At 36.0% G+C, this 26818-nt stretch overlaps 1 protein-coding gene across 2 annotated transcripts in view; it reads right to left on the reverse strand.

Annotated features, from left to right (window-relative positions):
• Positions 1–19480, reverse strand: part of LOC122570869 — a 232518-nt gene extending 213038 nt beyond the window's left edge. For both annotated transcript variants that reach the window (XM_043733768.1, XM_043733769.1), the window contains exon 1: positions 18841–19480. In XM_043733768.1, the coding sequence (XP_043589703.1) occupies positions 18841–18892 (52 nt within the window). In that variant the 5' untranslated portion in view covers positions 18893–19480. The remainder of the gene's footprint in view (positions 1–18840) is intronic.
• Positions 19481–26818: the final 7338 nt, after the last annotated feature.

Here is a 26818-nt window from a genome sequence, read left to right on the forward strand (position 1 = left end):
AACACATTATATGATGCTATAATGTAAGGATATTATTGTACCTTTTGAACAAAATTTTAATTTTTAAAGCTTCGTTTAAAAAATTTTTAAATTCCCAGATATTCTTTGATGTGTTTTTACTTTAATTCATCGATGATCAAGTAATGAAATAGCGAGTAAAACTCGTGTAAAACATAATAATAATATTGTTTTACGAAATTGCGCATAATATACTGAAATAAAAATATTTTACAAATTGCAAAAGATATATCATATTTATAAGAATGTATGTCGATTTCTATAAACTATATAAAACTGTATATCCAGATAGAAATGGAAGGACGATAAATAGAACATTCAGCTAGTGTTTGGGATCCCTGTTTAAAAAACAGAACTTAATAACGTAAATTGACAAGGAAGAAATTAAAAATAAAATGTCTTTATACTCAAACTACGCGTGTTAAAATCTTCTCGGTACAGCTACGCTTAATCAGTAATAACATACCCATTAATTTCCACAAACAATTATATCAAGAGTAATACTCTCTACAAACAAATACTTGCGCGTTCTTTCATATTTAAATTAATGTAAATTTCATTTATCTCGCTATATCAACACTTTAAACTCTTCCATATATCCGAAATCCAAAGTTGGAACATGGCAACGTGTGAAAAACTTTTTGATTTATTTCTGCATAGAAGATTCGCTCGTTATCGCTTGTTCCGCTTTCTATGTACTTTCCTGTAGCACTGAGCAGCAAGAGGTTGAACAGCAATAACACGAGTAAACATATGGCAACGTATTAATAATAGACACAAAGAAGTTTCCTGTAACCTTAGCGAAGTAGTTCGTGGAACGATAACGCTATCGTTGATCCACCTACGAAAGCTAACGCGACAAGATGAGAGACTATGAGCTGAGAAACAGCGGAGTGGGTGGTGGTGCGCGCCTAATTTCCGGTTCGCTGCACAGGTTGACTCATTTTTGCATAATGCAGCCTAATAAGGGCTAATGAATGAAATGCTGTAACCCCCGATGTTGCGCAAATTGGATTTACACCACTTGCTATTCCTCCACTTTCACCTCTGCTGGGTTCAACCCACCCCTTGTCATACTTGTAATCTCTCCATCCTCCTCTATTTCTGTTCACCCCGGGTTTTTCCCCACCATCCGTCTCATCCCTTGCATATTTGCATACTTTATAATCTACGGTACCATAGTTCACGGGGGCGAATTCTGCGAATTCCACCACGTGGAGGAAACTTATCTCGAAGAGTGCTACGATTTACGGGCAAACGAGGTCGACTTTTTCGCTTTTTTTTCACCTCTTCTTCGCCCCTTCTTTTTTTTAATTATTCCCTTCAACCCCGTTACTCTGACCTTTTCTCTGCTCTCTTACCCTTCATCGCTCCATTACTCGCTACGCTTCCGGTTTGCTTCCGAAGGAAACAGGCACGAGGAAAATCGCTACCACTTAAGGTAAGAAGTTCTTCTGCTCGCGAAACGTTGCTTGATCGACGCATACATGCCCGTGAGTGTAAAAAGTTGGATGAATCGTGGATGTTGAGGCAGCAAGGAAAATCAATTACCCGCACGGTCGAAAGGTGTTGCTGGCCCAGATTAAATACTCCAATCACTCGGATCGATTCGTAAAAGTATAAACACGTTTCACTCGATTAACAATTTTGCTAAGATGATCTGACCTCCTCGTTCGGAACTGGCTCAACGAAACGCAGTTTATTCGATTGAAGTAAAGAAAAAGGAAAGAAATAAGAAAAGGAGGAAGGTTTAATCTCGCGGTAGTTTTCTGTTTTGACCGGAACATGCAGGCAGTTAGGAAGAGTGTTTTAAAGTTCAGGATAAACATAGGTCTGAAAATGAAGCCCAGCCGAGCACCGCGTGGTTTTTCTGTTCCGCCACTTCAAATGGCTTACCTGCCTTCTATTCAACGTAAATTGCGCGAAAACAAAGGTCTTCCAGTTGAAATTCCCTCGACTTCCTTTCCGAAAAGTCTTAAATATATAGCTATGCTCATAAATGATCGACGATTTAACGTATAGGATGGGGCGGTGGTCGTAGTATAAGGAGATGATACTTCGTGAAAAAATAAGAAAATTGCTATACAATTTTTCATTGGAAGTTTCGTTTTGAAACTGAAATGAAGATTAATAAAATTCGCAAACGACTGAATACGATTTGATTGTTGCGTTTTTTATTGCCAGCCTTTCTTTATTTGATTTCTTTGATGTTTATAAACATCGTCTATGATAATGTCCTATTGCAGAAAATGGCCAGACAGATGTACCGCAGAGGTCATATCGGTTACTTTCTCCTCAAACACACGGTAGCGAATAATTGAGATAGAATCTTTTGAGGTAGAATATTACTCCTATATATGCGAAAGTGTCGAATTGACGTATCATTCCAACTAACCAAATTATTGGTACGCACGATACTTTTAAATATTATAGGAATCTACAGAGACTATCAAGTTATTACTGTTCGATTAATTTCAATAGATATCTTCCAAACAATCTCTAATAACAATAAATACAATTCACAACAAATCATTCGATTGAAACCACATTTATCTGACGATCTGTGGCGATCTATGATTATTTGATAAAATGATAGACATATATATTTGTTCTTGTAAAGGAAAATCTAAATTTCTCTTTATCCATTTTAATTCGAATTAATTCTACCAACTTCTGAAAGACCTATATATTGGATTAATGTAACGTTTCATTTCCAACTTTTTTCTTTTTCAGTCAATTTACATTATTCAATTGTATTATTTAACTTTATAATTATGCTAAGAATTTACTTCATGTTTCTCTCCTCGTAATCTTTTCTTCCACCTAACTTCATACATTTTGAACAAACAATAATTCTTATGGTACAATGTTAAACAATTTTTTTCTATTGTGATTATCCTATTTGTATCTCCAACTTGTCTTCGAATACCACTTGTACTTTCAATACATTTTTCAATAGTATTAAGGTTTCACTATATGAATTAATTCAGATAATTTTAACCATATTTATAGATGTTTTATTTTAGTGGTAAATTGAATCAAAGCGCGAGCTTTGATCTCTGTGAACAGCATCTGCTGCATCTCATCCATAAAATACTTCGATATCTAAAAGAGGTGTACGCTACGTTACCAGTAACGCTTGCGCAATTGCTATTAGATATTCTTTTCAGACGCGTACTTATATGTCGGTGTATAAATACGAAAGTTTAATCTTCGTTTAGAATCTTTAAAGAAAAATTTACTTCGCGACATTCCATAGGGAAAAACTGGATCTCAAATTAATAAGAATCTTCACCTCGTTGTACTTGAAAAATTGCATTAAGTATATCTCTTTCATTCTCTGCCTTCATTGACACATTTTTTATTAGAAAATAATAAAGCTCCTACAGAGATTTTCCAAATTACTTTGAATATCAAAATGATAATCCGGATATTAATAATCTAAAAACACTATGTGAAGTAAGGTAAATTATTTGAATTATTTCGTTCATACAGGCAAATTAATGTGATCTGAATAACGATGGTGTGTTGTTTATGTATATTTAGCATGTAACGTTTAATGCTGTGAAACTGAGAACATGGAAAATATTATTTCTGTATACTATTATGTTATTTCTGAGATAGTTTATTTTATATGAAAAAGCTTCCTATTAATATGTTTTTAAATGATTAGATTAATTTAAAATATTTTTAAAATCTATCGTATTATGTATTTCTTACATATAAATGCAAATAGAACAAAAATAATTCTAACATATAAAAGTGGAAAACCTAAAAAGTGGGGACCAAAATTTTCCAAAAATAGACCCGAAGAATCATTAAAATAATGAATCCCCTATTAGACCCAATCTCCATTGTTATGTCCTGTAACGTTTTACAACGTGTTTTACTCGTTTCTGATATAAAATTAATTTAACGTGTCAAAATTAAGCACAGAAAGATACGCTTCTAGTATCTTATATCTATCTGTGTTTAAGCATATACAAATCTTTCATCAAACTAATTCTCATAAGAACCCTCGTGGCTCCCCTAGTTCCCGACAGTCAGCCCCTTCTTCGTCGGCTATACAAGTTTGGATCCATTTGTAAACGGGCGATAAAAGAGCAGACTACGCTCCACGTTCGTAGAGCAAACATTGACTATAGCCCGTTAAGCAACATAAACTGAGCTTTGGGGTTAAAGAAAATACGTTCACCGATGAGTTGCCTCTGTTAACGACTTGATAATTGTCTAAACGTTACCGTTACGCAACTTAAATTATCCATCTGAAATTTGCCTCTCTGAAATGCTAAGGACGCGTCAACGCGGTTCTTTGATCTGCTACAAACTGTAACGTTTGTTTGAATCGAATATCCTTATGCAATGATAAATAGTCTAGTATTTAGCGCCTAGTTAATCATTTATGTAAGATTTGCAACTGTCGATAACTGTAACGAGTATTACATCGTAGACGAAGTACAGAATATGTAGAACATAGATCTGTCACCCATTTTTGTGACACACTTCGAGGATTGTAGCACAGACTTGGTCAATGATTATAGCATTACATGCAAGGCTAATGAGGTCCGAAGAAATTTTCTTTGTCGTGAAGGAATATACGTATAATGTATACATATTTAATTCTTTAGTATGGCAAGACTTCCATTGTAGCGAAAACGATAGTCGTACCTTATGAGGAACGAAATTTTTAAGTATTTTTGGCAAGGGTTGAAAATAGTTATGATACCAATTTAGGTTATTAAAGCAGTTATGCTGAACTTATATTCTGAATAATTCCTGCAAGTTGGCAGAAAATACCAACGCAATTGTATATTTTTGTAGAATACGAATAAAACAATAAAGCGGAACAAATTTGTTGTATGAGCAGAGTATTGAAAAACAATAACGTGTAGTTGGCGTTAAATACAGAGCATATTTATAAATTTGAATCCTCGGGAATTAAAATTTTCATACCTGTCGATTCTAGGATCATTATGTTTTTGGTTCTCTATTTATTTGAAGAATATAATAGAATCGATTCAAGTATTGAATTTCTAGTAAAATCTTTTGTAAGTGTAAGTACGTGAATCTCTTGAATAGGCGCATTAATCTCGCGGGCAAGTCGCTTTGACGGTGTCGAATTAGGGCTATAATATCAATATGCTCGATGATTGTCAAATGAAATCCCAGTAGGTCAGTCGTGATATGCTTGGCGACGACAACTCTCAATTAACGTTGAAATTGTCAACGTTCTTGACAAGCGGATTGTCTACTACAAGGTTGCAGGATTATTGATCTATTTTGTGGTAAAATTGATCGCACCCTTGAGATGTCCGGATACCGAGAAATTTCAAATTTCAACTAAATTACAGAAATATCTGATATTTCTGAAATATATTTTCTACTAACTTGACGCTGGTTAAATATTTCAGATTGAAAATAGTTATTCTTCTGCATGATCTATCATGAAAAGCTTTCTTTCATCTTCTACGAAACGAAAATATTTCAAATCTCTTATGACGGAGTAAATACATAGTGGTATATTGGAGTTTCAGAAATGAGATCCTTTGAAGCTTTAAACTACCCGGAGGTTCAACAGGGTATGGCAAAAAAATGCATGGAAACGATTACTGAAATTATATTCCTCGATAACTTTCTGTTCCAGTAGATATTTTGAATGAAAATTATTCACGCTGTTTAAAAAGATATATACGAATAATACTGTAATAAAATTCTTATTTGTTTCCAAAATAACCACTGCATGGATAACGAAATTCTCTATTATGACGTTTAAATATTTCAAAAGGATCTGTCAAAAGTTTCTCGTTAATAAAGATAAATATTCGTATCCAAGTAAAGACTAATTTAATTGTATACACTTCGAAACAAAAAGCTACGTCGGAAATAGAATTTTCTCTTGCGTATATACTAACTTACCTTTTCTATAAAATAACTTTAAAAGGTTGTGCACGGAAGTATAGTAAAATAAAATACTGCCTACATCGAGGATAGAAAATAAATAGTTTCTACTAATCATATCATATCTTACACCATGGTATCTTGTCTCGATACTCTTAATAGAACATACTCTATCTCCAGCAACTTCTTAACGAATATACCGTCACACCTCGCATTCCATTACGAAAACATAAAAACGCGCATAAAACACTCGCATAAAAACACATCCTTAATGGAATATAAAAATACTTAATATAAGAATGAATTATTATTATTATAATTTGACGAAACAGTCGTAATCGTATAGTAATATGTATTCTGAAATCTGGTTCGTCTATCAAAAGCCAAACAAATACTGATGAAATTATAAAAGCCATCATTTTTTCATTTCAATTAAATTCAAGAGATACATCATACTTTCAATACGAGCAACTATTCCACATGCAGGAAAGAAGAAAAACAGCTACTGTTAATCGTATCTTATATCACGGTATCTCGTCTCAATAGAACATGGTCTATCTTTAGCCCAACTTCTTAACCAGCACACCGTCTAAAACTTCTCATCGCAGTAGGAACGCTATCAAATCTCCTAACCCCGATTATTACGATCATAGCGGAGACTAAGTAAACGGTGTCGCCGGTGCAAGACGATCCCGTTTCGAATTCACACTCGCTTCCACATTGGTAAGTGGCCCTGTAGACATTAGCTTTCGCGCTTCGGGATTTTGTCGGAGCAAGAAGGGCGTGGCTCCTAATTGAAAGGGGATTAATTAACGCGCGTAGACGGCAAGAAAACCTCTCGTTGTTCGAAAGTCACGAATACTTCCCTCCGCCCCGCGGGATTTTCTCTCGAATTATGCACACGGGGTTTCTCATCCCGAGCTCGTATTTCCTTGAAAAACGCGTGGGAACACAGCTACCGTTGTGTCCGTGCCAGTGAAGATGAACGAGAGAAAGAGAGAAGCGAACCGGTTGCATGGAAAAGTAGGAGATGGATGGAATTTTGATAACGTCAGAAGAGAACATGTTTTACCGCAACAACCGCGATATTTCCTCTCGCAGTTATACCTAGCCAAGAGAGAGAATCGACCATGCTACTCTTAGGCTAGCACATTGCCTCAGAACGATTTAAAGAGGTATTCTACCGTGAACCTTTAAGGAAATTGATTTTTTGGCAGCGCGGGGAGGGGGGCTTTTTTAAAGGGCATGTGGTTTAAAGAGTATACGTATAAAATTCTATGTATGGGATAAAATCATTATTATGTTGTCAAGTATATTGGAAAAGTTCTGAAATGTTTTCCTCTTCTTTTTTTAAGGTTAATTTAGAATCTTCTATTATTACGTTAAGAAACAGATATTTCTGACAATTTTTCATAGATAGAGTAAAAATAAAGACTTGATTCACTGGAATATATAAGAAGGGATTTAATTTAAACAATAAAGAAAAGAAATGTAGAAGAGAGGTAAAAAAATGTGATTTTCATTATAGAAGAATCAATTAATGAAGATGAAATGAAGATGTATTCATAATTAATTTTCTAGAAGGAGAAAGAGTACGATTAAATCAGCGGTTGCATTTCAACTTGATTAGTAATAGCTAACACAAAAGATAATTAATTCCCTAACATACTACTGACATGTGTGCAGAGCATTACTAATGTAATTACACTTACACTAGCATGCTTTAAATTTTTCTGTAAATCTATATGTGTGTAATGTTTTACGACGTGCAGCACGATAGTATCTAATATCACAAAAATACAAAAATGAAATAAATATTTTCGAAATCGTGTAACAATAGATTCATCGGAAATGGCTAGAAAATTGTATTAAATTAAAAACTATTAAAAGTTACAAAATATCTCTTTGTTTTTATATTTGAGCGGCATTGAATAGCATAGTATTAGCAATTACTGCTTCGACGATATCATAGTTATTCATAGCTTTCATATTACGGCTATCAATTCAAAAATGATCCCGTCATTGCGCGAAAATGTAAAAAATTTTCAAAACCTATTCAGATCAACGTATTAATCATCAGAAAATACAAAGACATTGTTCGCCTCTATTTTTCACGCAAATCATCTATTCATGGCCAAAACGCTGAAAATTAATAGCACGGGTGCGCTATATACCATTGATATAATGTGTTCGTTATCTCTTCGCTGTAAACCCTTGCACAACACTGTGAATTCAAACAGAAAATGTTGAAACACACGAAGCGTGCGCGTCGAGAAGTTCCCAGCTTAGAATTTCCTCTGTCAGAGATCTGGCGCGGATCATTTCTCTTGCCGAAATTCAGCGGCACAAATGGCTAAGAATCATAGTGATGCAAGTCAATTCACCGTTATTCTTCAAAAAATAATGTTCTACGTTTATGGTTATAAAAAATTCACTATATTTCTCTGATCATGAGAATGTATTGTATACGTTTGACTTACAAGTCAAATTTTACGCGCTTATTTTACCAATAAACTTTCTACAAGTAATTATCACTTTTTCTACGTTTCAATTTATGGAGTTGAACAAACTGTCTAGTTTCAGAACAACTCAAATGTCGACGTGCACGGTTGTTTCTAACGACGAAACGCGTGTGCACCAGTAGAGTTCACGCGATACGTGTTTCGTCCGAAATTCGCTAAAGTATCCCAATAAAAAGTACTGTGAACCGCGTGGCAGGTTATATCGCGAAAATATCACGTCATACTTTTGCCGCAACTGCGACCCGTAGTTTCTGAACTATCCTGACATTCGGATGGTCTGACGGTAGTCGCGTTTGCTGGAACGGGTCACAAGCCTGGCCAATAAACCGCAGACTCCAAGTTTTCGTTTACGGGAGCATTTTTACAAGCGAGACAATCATTACGCATGTAGGCGGACTCATAATGCGGCGAAATGCTACGAGTATGCGGAAAGTGAGGTAATATCCAACCACGGTCGAACCTGGCCGGTTGCTCCTGACACGGCTAAAATATATTCTCTTTCGCGGCTTCAAAAACTGTTCGCTATACAGAAAACTAGCGAATGGACATTTTCGATAAAAAGAGTAAACACCACTGTCTGATGAATATACTAAACGAGTGAGGTTTGCGCCCCTCGTGTTCGTGCCCCCTAAACGAGATAGGGAACGCTGATGTAGAGACGCAAACGGTACAATAAAAACTATTTCGAAAGTTTTTCTAACAAAGAAGAGTGGCGATATTTTTTGAAATATCTAAGATTTCCCAAGTTTCTCTACAAAGATTATCTTGTTATAGGTGCTGTCTTCCGATAAAAGGAAAGAGAAAGAGGGGATACTCTCTGAAACGATAAAAATTTCTTATACATGCATGGAAAGACTATTTCGTTAAAAGTAGTGTTTTTTTATAGCAGAAAATACAGCGGAGAATATTTTTTGAAGTATGTATGTATTTGAAGTTTTTAAATTTCCAGGAAAATTATCTTTTTAGGTGCACGTTTGAAATCCTTATGGAAGAAATATAAGAACGTAACGAGAGAAAGTTTTTAATTAGTACTAAACTGAGAAGTGTTCGGGAAAGTTGGTTTTAGTATAAATAGTTGTTGAAGATTGTGGAACTAGTAAAATGTTATATATGCTGTGAAAGTAAAACTGAATAGGAGATGACGCGCGGTGAATGTAAAAGATCCATTATACTGTATACTTTTGTACGGCTTTCAACAATTAAATGAGATAACAAAATGTTTTAGAAAATTGTACAATCGGAAAAATATCTTGAATGATCTTAAAACCACCGAATGAGATACTTGATAACAATATGCTTCATTATTTGATCTGGATGAATATTAAGCTATACAGTAGTTAAAAGACAAATGGATTATACAATAATTATGAATAACGTATGATATAATAAGCTATATAAACACGTTTCAAATGTAATTATGACGTGATAGACATTGTACGAAAACATATTGTGTTTCTCATAATAAATGTTAATACAATAGAGAGCACACTACACTAAATGCAGCCAAAAACAGCTAATAATTCCGAAATATTATAATAGTGGAACACAATGGTTCAAAGCAAATAGAATATTCCACGGATAAAACAAAGATCCGATTATATAGTTAATGAAACCATTTAGAATTTAATTGTATCAGAATTATGGAACGCAAATTATTATTCTTTATACGAATATATGTATATTATGTAATCATATGGATGTACTTGTGAAATACAAGATGTGTTTGTCACTTATTTTAATACTTTTCATTTGTGTTAGTTCTCAAATTCTTGTCACATAATCATCATTTCTTCCATAAATTAGGAATCAAAGTTACGTAACCAAAAATTTTTTCATTCCATTAAGTAAGAAACGAGCTTCTACTAACTTTTTAATGAAAGGGCATGAGTTTGGTAAATTTTTATTAAATCTTTACAATGTTAGAAGGTAAAGAAAGTCTTTGATACCACTTCTGTTCTGAACTCATTATTTTTAAACTATTGGTGCTCTAAACGATTGTTTAGATTCGAAAAGATTAGATGTATGGTGGGCTTCAGCTAAAATTGTTCATCTCTCCGAATGTCTACCATGCCCAATTACAGTGCGTTAGTAAAAGGTTTTGAAGGAAGCAGTGAACCGCAAATGCATTTCATGATTTTGACTTTTGACGAGACTCAGCCTGGTCTTCAACATCTCCCGCCATAAAGGGAACGAGAAAACTGTCTTGCTTAGCTATTCCATGCAAATAAATGCGAATATTAATTTTTTAATGTTTCCTGTTTCTACTACGAGTATATTTAGAAACACAACACACGTGAGAAGCTAAATACAGAAATCATTTGAAATCAATCGAGTACTAAGTGACAAAAACGACAAATACCTTTGAATCTAAAATTTGCTTACCTTTTCGAGAATAACGCAACTCAATTCACAACATCGAATCGATGTTATAAACATAACTTATTGTCGAATGAAAAGTAACCGGCTCTATAAAAATCATTACTACCAATACCAATTGAGCATCGACAATTGATGACTTAATTAGATATAGTTCTTTTCCGATATAGTTACAAATAAATATAAATGTAAGTACATTTATATAATATAACGAACATTTTGTTTAACAAAATCGAAAATTTATAACGAGCCGAAATTAAAGATGCTAAAATATTCGTTTACTCTCCCGGTCGTCTTTGTTACGAGACCTTCAATTATCATTTCTATTTCCATCGAAAAGGAAACACCGACTATCCATCTCACTGACACGACGCACTTTCCGAATGAAGGATCAGAAGAAAGGCTGATCATAGACGATCCCATACAAAGCCCTTGATGCGATTTCCTGTTCGAGATTCTAATGATAATAATCTCTCACTGTTGGCTAGGAATGTCGTGTCGTATCAGCGTGCACGCTCATACACGTCAAATCGTTTATTATCGCATTCGCGCCAGTTGGACATTCGTGTATATTATTAAACCATCTTCACCCTCGATGTACGGCGCACCGTCTCTTTACGTTCACGGACGTTTCTAAAATTACGCAGCAATCTCCCCTTTACTTCGTTTTCCGAGTCTTCTCTTTACGGCCCTCTCGTATCCACTTGCTAGCATTCCGCCGCGTGTTCGCACGTGCGTTTTCATTTGAAACATCCGTGGAAACCCCGCTAAATACCTCTAGCACGCGGATTCTAAAAGCGTAGATCAAAAGCGACACAGTTACGCATATTATTTTGCGATAAATCCTATCATGGATGTCAACGTGTAATTTTGACAACTGTGTTAAATGATAGCGGCAAAGTCAGTTTATTTGCATCTACGTGTGCTGGTGTATTTATCGAATGAGGTTATGTTCGACGATGCTGTGTGCCGAACGATATTGAAAGATTTATTTCGGACACCGTGCTGCTCACTCTGCAGATATAAATTTAAATTTACCAGCCTTTTTTTATTCCTTGTCGGTATAATTTTAACGTATCACAGCCAGGATAACAGGACTTTTTATGGATTCATGGGAAATTTAGATATACAGAAATGTCTAAAATATCTAAAGTAAACAATTCATTATAACATTTCGAACGAGAGAAAAAAATCTCTACAATTCCATCTCTTTGGTTATATACAGAAAATATAAAATTATATAAATATCCGCAGCCTAGCGATTACTTTGTATCGTAAATGTATATTATACAACAAAAGTGACGTTATAACGTTTATCTTTAATTTCGTAAAAAATGATTACTCGTAAATTGTTAGCTTTTTGCTACAAACAATTTCTTTTTAACCCTTCATACGCAATTTCTTTATTATATACAAAAATAAATGAGATTTGTACGATGAGCTGTGAAATGTTACAAAATTTCGATTATTTTCGTTTCCAATTAATTCAACTAATAAAGAAATTTTAAGGACATAAAATAAAATTCGATTTCATGTAACACATTTAAGGCTACACAGAGGTAGATATATGTAGATGTAAGTACACATTTATCATATCATGTTGAATAAATATTTCCCTACTCACAAACATTTTGCAATCAATGCAAACGGCAACATAAAATGAAAATATTGAAACCTGCAATAAACGAAACTTGTAATTACGTATACAGTTGCTCATTCACTGTAAAGAGTATTCTTAAAATAAGACATTCCAAACGTATACACATCAACGTACATTTATACAAATACTAAACATACTTTTAATAAAATACTTGATAGAAAAATCAATTATTATTATTATAGTCTGATAGAACTGTTGTGATTATGTGTAGTACTTAATACAGGGAAACTGATTCATGAAAACAAAAAATCGAAACGAATGTCGATTTAATTACACAACGTTCATATGATATTTAAGGACAACGTTTTCTATTAAATTCGAGGAAGTTATTTTGTACTGTTTATACGGACCATTAAAACGGTCGATTTATTAGGAAACTATAGCTTTCTAGCAGTTCGCGTTAACATTGTTCATAATACGTACCTACAGGTGTTTTTATCGTAAAAATTTAATTTCAATTAACCTTCTTATAATTTGCTGTAGGTACATACAAACGTATCTGAAGCAGCAAAATCTACGTTGCTTTATTCTTTATCAAGTGAATTGCTATATTATACAAGAAATACACATCTAATTAATAAATTTTTTATTTCCATATAAAAATTTCATCGTAGTCACAAAATATGTTTATACTTTTAATAATATTTTACGTGTTCAAGTGTACATTAAGTTAATTACTCAAAGCCTTGTATTCCTATATCCCTATATCCCTATATCCTTATACATACCTATAAAAATAAGATACGAAAGATAATTATGCTTAACTCCATTTAATAGAACGATAAAAAACAACGCCAAATGCCACCGATTTATAACACAATTTTCCTTTCAGAAAACTTTCCATTTACTTCCGCGTTAACCAAACAATTACGTCCGGAAGTAGCGAGTACGTTCTTAATAGAACGTCGTAATTCAGAGCAAGAATACCTCGCCCATTTAATTGCTTCGCCAACCATCCTGAATCACCTTACACTCGTATAAAGATTCGATCGTGCCCTAAATGTCTCATCCAGTAAAGATTCGACGGATCGAAGTCATTCTCCTGCCACTAACTTTCGATTAGGTTTCTGTTTCCCACCCTCGCTTTCTTATCGTTACGCGGCTATTGCCACTCCTATATATCCTTATACAATATATCCAAAGATTATTATAGTACATTGCATACCTTACACATGTAAAGGCTACAGGTAAAGAATATGATAATTTCGTATTCTCCGTACGAAAACAGTTTCAAAATTTAGTACGATGTCAGATCAATGCCATGTTAACAAAATTGTCGTTTTATTTCGTTTTGCAGTTAAACGTGTGCTTTCTTGCATCGAATTGAAAATTTTAAGAATATTGCTCATCATAATATTCACATATTGAAGAGTAATTTACAACTTCTTCAATTTCACTTTCCATTATGTCACATAAAAATTCTCCTATTTAATTATAAAGTAGAGCGTTATTCTTATTAGCATAGCGATAACATTAATGGATCTTAAATAATTTTCTTGTAACAAAATAAAAGGATAATTATACAATTTTTCGAATTTCATCACTTTTGTATCCAAGCTGCGATATTTCCCTCCTGTGATATTCGTTTACGTTTTAGACAAAAGAACAAGGCGAAGATAGAGTGGGTGAAGCGTAAATGTAACTACGCACGATAGAAGTTCTCGCGGTATCGTGGTCCTTGCCGTGGTCGCTATGCAGGCCGTGGTGACGCGCAGTTGCGCCGCAATGGAAATTCAAGAAAGCCGGCGGGTTCATTCAAAGCTCGGCTGTTTTTTCCTCTTTCTTTGCCCCGAAGAAGTCCGCGAACCGTAAGATGCATTCAGCGTATCCCGCGGGGACTTTCCCTAGCTAATGCGAGATGAAATTACAGCCCCCCGGGGTTCCGGTCGACAGTCACGCCGTCTACTCGAAAGACACTGGCCTAACCTCTTCTCTCTATCTTTGCCAGCTTCTCTTTCAACTCTTTCTCTACCTTCGCTTTCTTCGTCCTCCCGTGATCCTCCGTCCTTTCGGATGCTCATACATACGAAGAGAGGCATTCGTTTCAACTCGTTTGGTCGCTGCTCCGAGCGAACGTTTACCCTTACAAAAAGCTTGCCCTTAATCTTCAACGGAAGCCAACCCTCGCCTCTGAACAGAGTTTCAAAGAGGAGTTTTCTAGTTATTGGAAAATATTCTCTCGCTTTAACGAGATAACTTGTACTATTACGATCAAAGATTGACAATACACGATACACCGTGGTCTTTGGAACCACTTAATCGCTCTTGCTCCTCTGACGAAAACAAAAAATCGAATTCACGAGCATTCGTGATATGTAATGAAATTTAAAAATTAACAAATAGTAAATTAATCAATCTGACTCCTAACGAGACACATATGATATCTTCTCATTCTTCCGTCATTATATTAAAGACTAATGGTGTCTCATAATATAAAACAAATTTGACTGTTCCGCGCAAAGTTCAAGATTGAATTTAAAGATGTTGGATACCGTATAATCTATACTATGCAATGTCATATGCCTGATATATTTTATGATCAATCATATGTGGCGCCTCCTTTGCTGCTTCTCCAACGATATATCCTACGCATGGCGCGAAAATGTTTCATTCAAGCATGTCGAATGAACGAATCAATTATCGACCTCGAGTTTCATCGAACTTGAACCAATGAAGAATCGATTAACAGAATAATTTGTACGTTATACGTGTCGCTGTTGGCGTTTTATATAGGAGAAACGTATTCGATATCCTTAACTATACAGCAGTATAGCAAAGTGTTTCCGATTTCTACGACACGAAACAATTCTCGAAGGTTTCCAACGAACGTAGTCGATTCTTTATGTGTGTAACCTTATTCTTATTCGTGGAAACGTAAAGCAGAGTTTAAAAAATATTAATAGCGTTCTAAAAGTTTGTAACTGGAAAAACGAATGGATTATTAATGACACGGAGAACGTGGACTTATTGCTCCTTTATGTAGCTTTATATCCGTGAGAGTGAAAAAAGCCTGGCTATTATTCGACGTCATTTACATTAATTCAAGCTAAAACTCCTTTCTTCGACGCGGCATCGTGCAAAGAACAATCAAATGTAATTGACGGTACGTTAATTACAAAAGTACACTCATACAGGAACAGCTAACGATCTTCAGAAATTCGCTTAGCAACAAAAACAGAACGACAGCGATGAATAAATTATAAACATCAAAGAAATTATGTATACAGTTTTTGCACCAGCTGGCATTCAAACAAAGCTCGTCAAATGAGAATATGCAACGTGACGTGAACAGGCAGCGTAATTTACAAAGACATGGTTACCTCCAATTAAAATCCAGCTGTTTGTAGCTAAAGATAAACGATATCGTAACAATAACGTTAACGTGTCCAGTTTGATAGAACTGACAATGTTTGATGCTAGAACTGATGAAACTTCTTCAATCAATTGTACAATATTACACGTTACCAATAATACAAATTCATTATTCATATAGCAATGGAACGAACTGTATTTTAATTCAGAAGGTGGTAACTGTATATGAAACAATGAATAGAAAATGTAGAATAATATTTTTCCGTTTTCTCGGTTTCGATCGATGTTGCAAATTTATTGTGCATAATCTATATACAGACGTAATACGTAGAATACGATTACGTCAAAAATGAGGAAAGATAATTTCAATTAATTTTACATGGATCACAAATATCCAATGGCAAACGTTTCTTTTATTATTTGTTTTTCATCGTATAATACGTTGAATAGGTACGATATTCCATGAATTGTTAATGTCGATTTAATTGGAGACGAAATTTCCAATAAGAAGATATTACTTTTTATTTTCAGCCACTCTTTCATGTGAATTAATTCAGGGATCATAATGACTCTTTGATAAAATAATAAAATTACCACCCCTGATCGAAGAATTAATAATTCTTCATTTCAAAGATGAGTTAATATAATGAATGAAATTTTACAATTCACAGAACTGTACTTAGGTATCAGTATTAATAGATCCCCTTACGCGATAGTAATAAAATGGGTAATAAAGTAACATCCGATAAGAAAATTTTAGAAGTTTTATAAAATATAAAGTCAGCTGATTATCCCATCCTACGTAAACATTACGAAGACTGTTTGTATAATAGAAATTTATAATCTACAATCTGTCGTTTGCCAATTCATTAATATTATCTATCGCTAAACAATTATATAAGAAAGCTAATTACAGTAATTATAAGTAGCTAATTGTAACAACCTCGTGCCATCGCTATGTAATTCCGACATCGATTTCGCTCTTACAGCCATCAGCTGTAAAGCAAGTTGCCAGAGAATACAATCGAGTATACACTCTTACTTACGATCGCTAGACCAAACTCATCTATCACACCAGTGAAGTTGCCGGCGACCACTTTGACGTTTCTCGTACTCCTGGATTAACTCATGTCATTTTCTCAAGATCGGTAAGGCAGTCCTCGATTATTACCGAAACTGATAGCGGGTTCGCTTGGCTAATACGCGCGTCGAGGAGTTTCAAGCAGCGTCGGCAGTAAAGAGAGTTGCCCGCTTCAGTTAAGTCACTCTGTAAAGTTTCCGCGAGAGAGGTACAGCCGTGGCCCGTTAATGTGTCGTAAATCGTTGCTTTCGCTCGGTGCACAAGTCAACCACAGAGATTACACTCGACCAAGGCAGTCAAAAGTGATTCTCTCTCTCTCTCTCTTTCTCTTTTGGTTCAGCTTAGTCAAGTATCCGGTCTTAACAATGTACAAGGCTGAGCGTGGATTCTCCTAGTCTCGAGTATCCGTACCGTGAAAAGGTAGCTTTAGCTCGTTTAACAACGATGGGACGAGCGAGGCTTCCAGAAGGAGGCGACTGCAACCGTTGCAAATCGTCGAAAAAGCAGAGCCCCGGAATCAAATGAGTTTACACAACGACGATGACGACAACGAAGTTTCGTGAGTGTAATCAAGCTAGGGATCGAGAAACACGGTGAAAAGGGAATTGCCACACGGGCTAAGGGATAACCTTCTTCTCTGCGATTTGAATTTCCGCCCAAAGGCAAACGAGCCAACACCCCAAATGAGCGCACGGTTCCTGGGGATCATTCGTCGAACGTCGATAGAGAAAACTCGATAAATGCCGACGCAATAGTTTCTTAATTACAAAGAGACTCGTTAAGGTTTGTCTATTAGATAGGATATTTCGCTTTCGGGACAGAATAAGCAAAGGAGAGAGGAAGATAGAGGCCAGTGCACCGAGATATCGAGCCACGACAAAGAGCACCGCTACGCGTAGAAATCGTTCCAAAGAGAAATGAAATCGATTTGCATTTCCAAAGAACTCTGATTGTATGGAGCACCGGAATTTCCTTTGCCAATTTCAAAGTCATTACTCGGTCGTTGCAGGCTACTCGTACGAAATCATCGAGCAATTTCACGTTACGGATATAATCGTAGCTCGCATATGTATATATACAGTACGTATGTCGAATGGAATATCGTCTGAAATAAAAAACGAAGAATAATTGCGAACGCGGTAGACTGCACCAGCGTATTACCGCAACAAAGTTCGTGGACCAATGTGACTTGGTATCTCTTCTAGCCTCTTCTTCGTACGATTCGCACGGGAGAAAGGCCACTAGAGGGTTCTTCGACGCTCTTTGTCCTTCGATGCAAATGAACGTACATCTCCTTCGCAATTTCACCTCGATACCTATATCTCGACGATAGAAAGCACAAGATCCACGCGTTCTCCCTTGGAGAACAATTTCAGTGAATCAGCTGGGACAATAACGAAAAGGTACAAAGCCACGCTCCTTTCAACATTGTTCCTTGTAACTTCTTTGCACACTTGGTTTCAGAAGCAAAAAATATTTCTATATTTCTTTGCTTAACGGAGCTTCGCGAGCTCAGCGTATTTCCTTTTGTCTCCTCGCCTCGTGCTTCCGGCATAACGATGAAAAAAGGATTCCCGCGACAGCCCAAACAAAATAGTGTCAACAGTCGTCGTAAGACATATTTTCCCCGCCATTTTATTCTCTCGCTTTGCTCAGTCACGTTCCTTTTTTTGGAACCACCAGCCGACCAAGGATACGGAAGAAACGACGACGCCTCCTGATTCGCGTTGGCGAGATGCCGAACAACGTGCTAAGAAAAAAAGTAACGACACCGTGTCACACGACAATGCTTCATCCGGCACGAGAGGGAGAGAGCCGATGATCCTTGTCATTTTGTCACATTAGACGCGATTACTCGCGTCCCACGCGTCAGCGCACACTCAAACACGCATCGTGTTTCACATATGTACTTTCTACTTCCGTATGTTTATCCAAATACGAATGAAACGCGATGGCGACTCGCGACAGCTTACCTGATATCACGAAGAAAGCGAATGCTGCTTTTAGCCACAGGTGGCGAGTCATCTCGAATCCGCGGATAACCTCTCTTTTTTTGTCTTGATCACTGGTCTTTTTGTTCACACTAGCACACCACTCGTATTTATGTTTCCGTTACGTTGATTACGAAAACATGGAAAGTGTGGAGAACCTTTGGCAACGCATCAATGTACGTTATAAACTAACAATTGATTTATAGCGGTCTCATGAGATAGTCATGGTACACAAAGTGGGCGGTGAACGCCACCGTTTTTGCCCGAACGAAACCCGTCACTACACGTTGTCTCCGAAACGAAACGTCAAACTCACCGTGTGCAGCGTGCGGTACCGACTGATCGCGAAACTACGCTGCCGGAGGATCGCGGCGGTGGCGACAGCGGCGATTCGAATCGCCGTGAACCGCGAGACGGAGGGACGTTTAATTTTTCCTTCACGTGGCCGCGACACGCGAGATCCAAACTCTTCTCGCAGCAGTGTAACGCGCGAACAGAAAATACGATCGATACCGTATCGGTCGGCGAACGTTATCGATCACCGCTTGTGGAGCAACGCCACGAGCACCAGAAGAGATTTTAAGCACTGTTGACAGGGTAATTGCACGTATATCTGCACTGGATTGCGACAGACGAGACTGAGCGTCGCCGCGCGAAGCTGTTCCGCCGCGAGCCGCGCGTGCGCAGACCGCCCTTCTATCCCCACCACTGCGCTTCGCCCGAACCATCCGAAAGATCGCGCGTCTCTTTCGCTCTGTGTCGTTTCTCGCTCGTGCTCGTTCGACGAAGACCATCGCCACTCGCCCTCTCTGCACGCACACGATCAACGGGTCGCGCCGTGATCTTATTCCACACCTCCTTTCGGGGTGAGACGAAAACGCGAACACAGAGAGGGAGAAAGAGAATCCAAGCCCTCTGGATTCAATTTGCCGACCGAAACTTTTTGTTGAATAAGGTTTGTTACGTATCATCATTCAGTCGCATTAGGGCCATTGTCGAGCCACGGCTTCCTCCTCTTGCTCTCACTCAAGACCTTATACTATATTTTCTAGTGCCTGTAACGTCTTCGTCGACGGCCGGCCGAGGCGACGTTGAGTGCTATCCGGCAAACCGCAAACGTACTCTATCCACAAGCTACGATATCCCTCTGACGCGCATTACACTCTTGTCCGTCTCGCATCGGTCGGGCTGTCCGCAGGCGCCAGGGTGTCGAACTGTGTAACAACATATGTATACTGATCCCTCGCTCGAAGGCACATCGACAACGCAATTCACGGAGTCTCGTTGGAAGTTCGAGAGGAGGATGTGAACGTCGACCTACGACAGTTAGGAAATCTAAGTGCTCGATGAGTAACGGATTCACGGCTCCCTGTATCCTGTCTGTTCAGCGATTACGTTTATGCACGATTTACGCGTCGCAAAATTTATGACCGAATAAACTAACCGTGCCGGATTTTCGTGGCTATCTAGCCACTCTACTTGAAAATCCTGCCGGACAGAATTCCAGATTTTTCCAGGGATATTGTTAGAAGCACATCTGACTCGCTTTGTAATGTAAATTCTATATTGCGAAATCACAAAGAAAGATATTTGAATTACGTAGTTCGAATTGTAATTAGTTGGTATTAAAATGGAAATAACGCAGGACATATATTTTATTGAATATTATCATAGTGAAGAAAATATTCTATTAAATATTGTTAATTGAAAAGTAATATAAAGGGGAGCTATCGAATTTGGATTATCATATAGGTTGGAATAGTACAAGTTGATATATGTACGTATGTATATAAACTATTTTCATATGATAGGTACGTCATATGACAGGTATGATACGTACGTGTAATATAAATGTAATATATGTATAAATACAAACCAGATATGTGGAATTATGCAAAGAACATAATTTCACATCCAGTATATCTCTGCTACTTATTCTAAGCTATATTTCAGAACGTTTGATAAATATTGCCTATAAAATTCTCTAAACCAAGAAGATAAGAAGCTTCTAAACCAGCAAGATAGCCCACTTCTCACAATTATTACGCCGAAAGATCTAACAAACGATCTTACAAAGTAGGTGCGCATATCTTGTTCTCGAAATGCTCGAATTTTCAGAAAACAATTTACCGCTTAAATACGCACGCATTCATTAGGAATATCGCAAAAAGGCCAGCAAAGCGCAGCTTTTACGAGGGCACATCCGCGATTCCAATTTATCTTTTCCTGGCCAGTTCTTTCGCTCAGCCTTTGTCGCCTTTCTTTCTTTCGCTCTCTGCCTTTTCCTTTTTCATGTCTCGTGAATCTTGACCCCGGAAGTGCCTAGAAGCGAAAAGGGGATCGGGGAGAAGCGCGCAAAAGGCAGCAAGACGCCGGTGAAATATTACGAAGACATCATTCGTTACCGCTGCGTCGTTTATCCGTATCGTCGTTCCACTTCGAACGTATAAAACTACCTTCCATCCTCATTCACAGCGGTTCACGTCTGGATCTCTGTCTACGCTACCGCTACGGTATTCGGAAGATCGCACTTTAATAGGACAACTCGGACCAAAAGGGCGAAAACTGTATTCCTTTTCTTGCGCAGAACACGGGAACACGGCATTAGTTTCAGGAAGACAGGAAGCAAGCACGTCTGAATTATCGCACGTTACTTATTTCCTCTTTCCACGTGTCGTCCTTTGTACGAGAGCCGCGCGCGGTTACATGTACATCCTCGGTAATAAGTATTTAGGCATTTACAAAAAGTCAAATAAATCTCGGAAATGATTGCAGGATTATTAAAATCTTTAAGAATTCGTTCATACATATTAGGATATTTACAAGAAAGGAGATAAATCTCAGGAATTATTTGGGAATTATTAAGAGCTTTAAGAATTACCAACTAGTTTGAAACGAACGTAAAAATGAATAGAAATTAAAGATTTTTAACCAATTCTGATACTCGTATTATTGAGTTTTCTATCATATTTGTTCTTATACCAATTTTTAATTCAGGGTTTCGATGCCTTTCTCTGAATTTCGTATCAAATTCGTATAACATTCTTCACGCGGTTTAGTTTAGAGGATGAGGCTAAAGAAATTCATCGTATTCCTCTTGCGGTAGTCTATACAAACCGTTGGATCGTTATCTTGTACGAATATAAAATCGCGATGGCCATATGTAATACACAGAATGTACTTTAGTATCCTAAGACTTATGGATGGGGCTGTACATACACCCACGTGGAACGTCTAGCGACCTGAAGAAAAATATGCACGATACCTACGGCGGTATGTATACTCTCAAAAACGTGTAACTTATGTGAACGCCTACGAGCGCAAGCGTGAACCATCGAGAAGTATCGAGAGTCGGGAACGGACTTGAGCAAAAAGAAGGTAATATGTAAAAAGCCGTAGTGGATCGTCTCGCCAGAAGCATTGAAAGACGCACCGTTACGCACTTCAGTGGCCGTCCAATTTTTCTCTTTCTACCCTTCATCCCTCTTCTCCGCGTTTCTTTCTTTTGGCCTTCGTATTTTAGCCTACTCTAAGATACATGACTGTATCCCATTATGTATTCATCCATATATTCATTAGATATCCATCATGCTTTAGTGGAAATTATAATTTGTCGTGGTATGTAACAAGAGCGAATGAAGAAACAGGATTAATGTACAGAGAGCCAAGAAAAAGGTATTCGAGGAGATGGAAATCATAATATTTAGTTCGGATAGAGAAAAGAAACCGTCGTATTCGCGTAGATGTAAAAATATGTCAACAGAGAAGCGAATTTTAAGTTTTAGTAAGTATAAGAAGAATTTATCTATCGACGTTTTCTATGCAACAATGTTCGAATACAACAAGTTAGTACCAAAAATATGGAATTATTTTTTTCATTATTATAAAAATAAAATATTATAACGGTAAACAGTAAGTTAATTAAGTTTCTAACACAATGTAATTTTAATTACGTTATTAATTAGGAACAAAACAAAATATTAGTTTATTCAAGGAAATAAATTATAAGAAAGGTTAATATCGGTTGTAGAATTTGATCAACGCATTATATGTATAGTACAAATAGTAAACAACTTAGACAAAATTGTTTTTTAATATGACATATTTATTGAAAATAACAGTATTCGTGACGTATTTTGTATTCAAATGAAATTGTGTCTGCTTTTAAAACGTGCGTATATATATACATAGGTACACTTAACATTTTTTATATAAAGGGACCAAGTTACTGTCACACCACATCACTTCTTACTTCTGTTATAAAAACACGCTTTCAAATATATTAAATAATGAAATAGGTTGACGCAGTACATAATAAATTCATAGTGATATTCAAAGTGATATAGATGTTATCACGTGTACTATGCGGAGATGATAATGGCACCATGCCATTAAATCACTATTAAATATCAACCTTTTCTTTTTTTATGCAATATATAAGCCATCATACGTTAAGATGTTTTATTTCTTCTCGATATAATTTACGAACAAAATGTTTCTACTGAAACAATGAACTACGATAATTTTAAATTGACATCCTTCTCATTTACTTCATTCCGTTTGGAGTACGGTCTAGCTAATTTAACCGAGGCGTATAATATTTGCGTCTGTAAACAGCTACAATTTTTGTTTACAAATATATCACCGCGGTATGTATAAACAAACACGTTATCACCTATCCTACAATAACTAAGTCTAACAACCATAAACTTGTATTATTGCAACATTTAGATAATAATGTGTAGTATACGTATTAAGACTTTGTCTTAGTACTCAAAGCATGTCTAATAAATATATAATAATTATATCTATTATCTCGTATATTGTATAATTTCAAAATACTAACGTTACGATAAAAAGAATTATGTTGCGTAGCAGATTTTTCAATTGTATTTTGAACCTATAACTCTAATTTTCGCGAAGAATAAACAACAGTACATCTGGTTTGCTTATCGAATATTATGAAAAGCATCGATACGCGAGTATTCGTCGGTTATTTCGTGACAGTTTCGCGATAGAATTTATCTTTTTATAGATGAAATGGTATAAAAGGTATCGAGTTATATTTTTAATTTAACTCTAACTGTCCAAATTTGCATGGCTGCTCTCTTTGTTCGATATTTTCATAAGGAATTCACGGCGCGATTTTTATGCCGTTCACATGAGTTTATTGCACAATTTGTATATTTTCCGTTCCTTCGAACCATCAACACGAATGAAACATTTCAAGAGAAATCACATGCACACATCTGCTTGGATATATTTCCTCTTAACACTTTGCTGACTGAATAGAAGGAGAAAGATAAACACTGGGAGCTTCCCTTGCTTGACACAGTGTACCAACGGGAGCCGGATATTTAAAACGAAGGGAATAAAAAAGCACCAATTGTTACGTAACCGTGAAACTTCGAAGAGAGGACGTTTTTTGTCTGTAGTTTGTCGAGATAAGATGTATAACAAGATGTAGTACCACTTTAGAAGCGCCAGGCTATAACTTACATCAAGACGCTTACCAAAGAAGTTAACTATAATTTTTAAAAAGACAAATGATAATGATATGTTATTTCCTGTTATGATATATTCATGATATTTTAATTTTCAACTTTGATGGCTTAAGAAAGATTACACAATATTTCATTTATATCTATTTATTTATGTTTGAATCTGTCAGAATAGTGTATCTTAAATCTTATTATCGTTCTCGTACTTTTATATCGAAACTGATTCGAAATAAAGAAAACAAGTCAGAAGCGTAAGATAAAACATTTCCATTGTAAGTTTGATTTTTAAAAAGATTATCCTTCAATATTTTTCTAATAAATGTTAGAGGAAAAAATTTAATACGAAGAATAGAAACTTTTATTCTATGGGAAACATCTTCAGCGATTTGTAAATTATCTAATAAAATTTATCGTATTTAAACAGATTATCGTATTTTATTATGATATAATTTACAATATAATTTACACAAAGCCTATTTGGAACATATAGGACATAGGTGTATGTACATTCTGATCGAAAAGCTACTTTTCGAGAGAATACGAAAAATCTACTTGAACCTACTTTCTACAGGAAATCTCTAAAGAAATATAAGTTCACTGCTTGTACAAAAGGTTACTCAAGTAATTAAACTTTTAATCAGTCAGTGTACAAAGAGAACGGCAACAGTATATACGAATTCTTTGTTTTTTTGCTTCTATTCAATGGTGGAGTAGCTATTCCAATTTGAATTTTAATCCTTTAATTATTTCCAGTTTCACCAATGACTTTTCACTATGTCATTGGTATTGCAGTTACTAATTTTCAAAAGAGAAATTAATACACATTGCACCTAGAATAATAATTTGTTAATAAATATAAAAACTTATTTTTCATTAGTTTTTATTAAATTATTTATAGATATTAAACTGAATAGTTATTAAAAGAAAATTACGTTCGATTTTCTAGTTCCAAGCTTTTCTTAGTTATATCCATGGAAAGGAATCCTAAAAAAGAAAAACGGGACGTTATATATTGCACATATACGCGAACTAACAACAAGGCTAGATAGACAGAGAGTATAACGAATAATAGACGTCAAAATGCCTACAAATTTATTTTCTCAAATTGTCTCGGCACATAAAAGTCATGATTAAAGAAATATCAGCACTAGTCACCATTTCAACCGGGTATTCCAGAAAACTCGTAAAAATACGTGTCACGTTCGCCGGCCAACGAAATTAATTTACGTGTAACCATATAAAGAATACACGGCGTACCAACAAAAGCATGTGAACGAAATTATTTAAAAAACAAATACGATTTCTAAGGATGTACGTAATACGTGTTTGAGCTTTCATAATCTTAGCTTTGTGTACGATAATAAATTCATTCAATTAAATTACAGCATGAAGGGGTGGAAAATAAAAAGAAAGAAGAAAGGAAGGAGGAAAACCCAGCAGAAACTCAATTTAAATTAAAAGTAGCAAAGAAGACGTATGCGTCGCGACGCGTGATTCTTTTTTTCCTTCGTTCCGCCGTCGTTACGCCATTGTCGCGTGTATAATATGAAAATATATTCTCAGACATTGTACACAGCCGCTGCGAAATACGACGAAAGTATCGAACGTGCATTCAACACACGCGAATTACTTTCTAACGTTGAACAAGGGACGGAGGAAGAGGGTTGGAACTATGGAAAATGCGACAACACTTTTGAAAGTGGCATTCTCCCTCGATGTACGCAGCTTTATAGATATACCGGGCGTACGATGCTGGAATAACAAATGCTTGGGAGACTGTTTTCTTTCCACGGTGTTCCTCTGTACCGCGTTTACGATTTATCGTCATCCGCTTCATCCCGAAAATTGTTTCGGCAAGCTTTTAAAGCCTGTCTTGTTCCTCGTCGTTACGCTACGTCAAAGCGGAGACTTCATTTCCTTTTCTCAATGACAAGAGTTCCGCGTGCCGCGCTACCGCTGATGCTTTTCCTATAGCTTGAAACGGAAGCATGACATGAAATGTTTAAATATCGTCAATGGCTGTGTATTCGAATTCCAATTATGTGGGAGAAATTTCACTCACGTAGTGTGAATAATTATTAAAGGGACAGTCGATAATTATGGGAGGGATGGGAAAGTTGGTTTTCGTGGAGGAGAAATATCGTATAAATAGGTAAAATAAGAGAACGAATAATTTTTTACTTTGTTAATCTGTTATCCGAGATTGTCAATTTCTTAGAGATGATGATTTCTTTAATTAGATAACTCCTATTTTTTTAACGTACTGTTCCATTTTTATGAAATATAAATCAAAACTAATTCACATGAAGTTTATTTGTCTTTGCAAGTTTTACATTCGTAATTGTGTAATTTTTAAATGAAGAAGCAGTCTTGTCAATAAGTTAAATTTATTATAACGAAAGGATATTGTAAATCAATCCACTTCGTACATTATTAAAGATATATTCGAGACAAGACTG

Source organism: Bombus pyrosoma, linkage group LG9 (genome assembly GCF_014825855.1).
Source record: "Bombus pyrosoma isolate SC7728 linkage group LG9, ASM1482585v1, whole genome shotgun sequence".
NCBI lineage: Eukaryota > Metazoa > Arthropoda > Insecta > Hymenoptera > Apidae > Bombus > Bombus pyrosoma.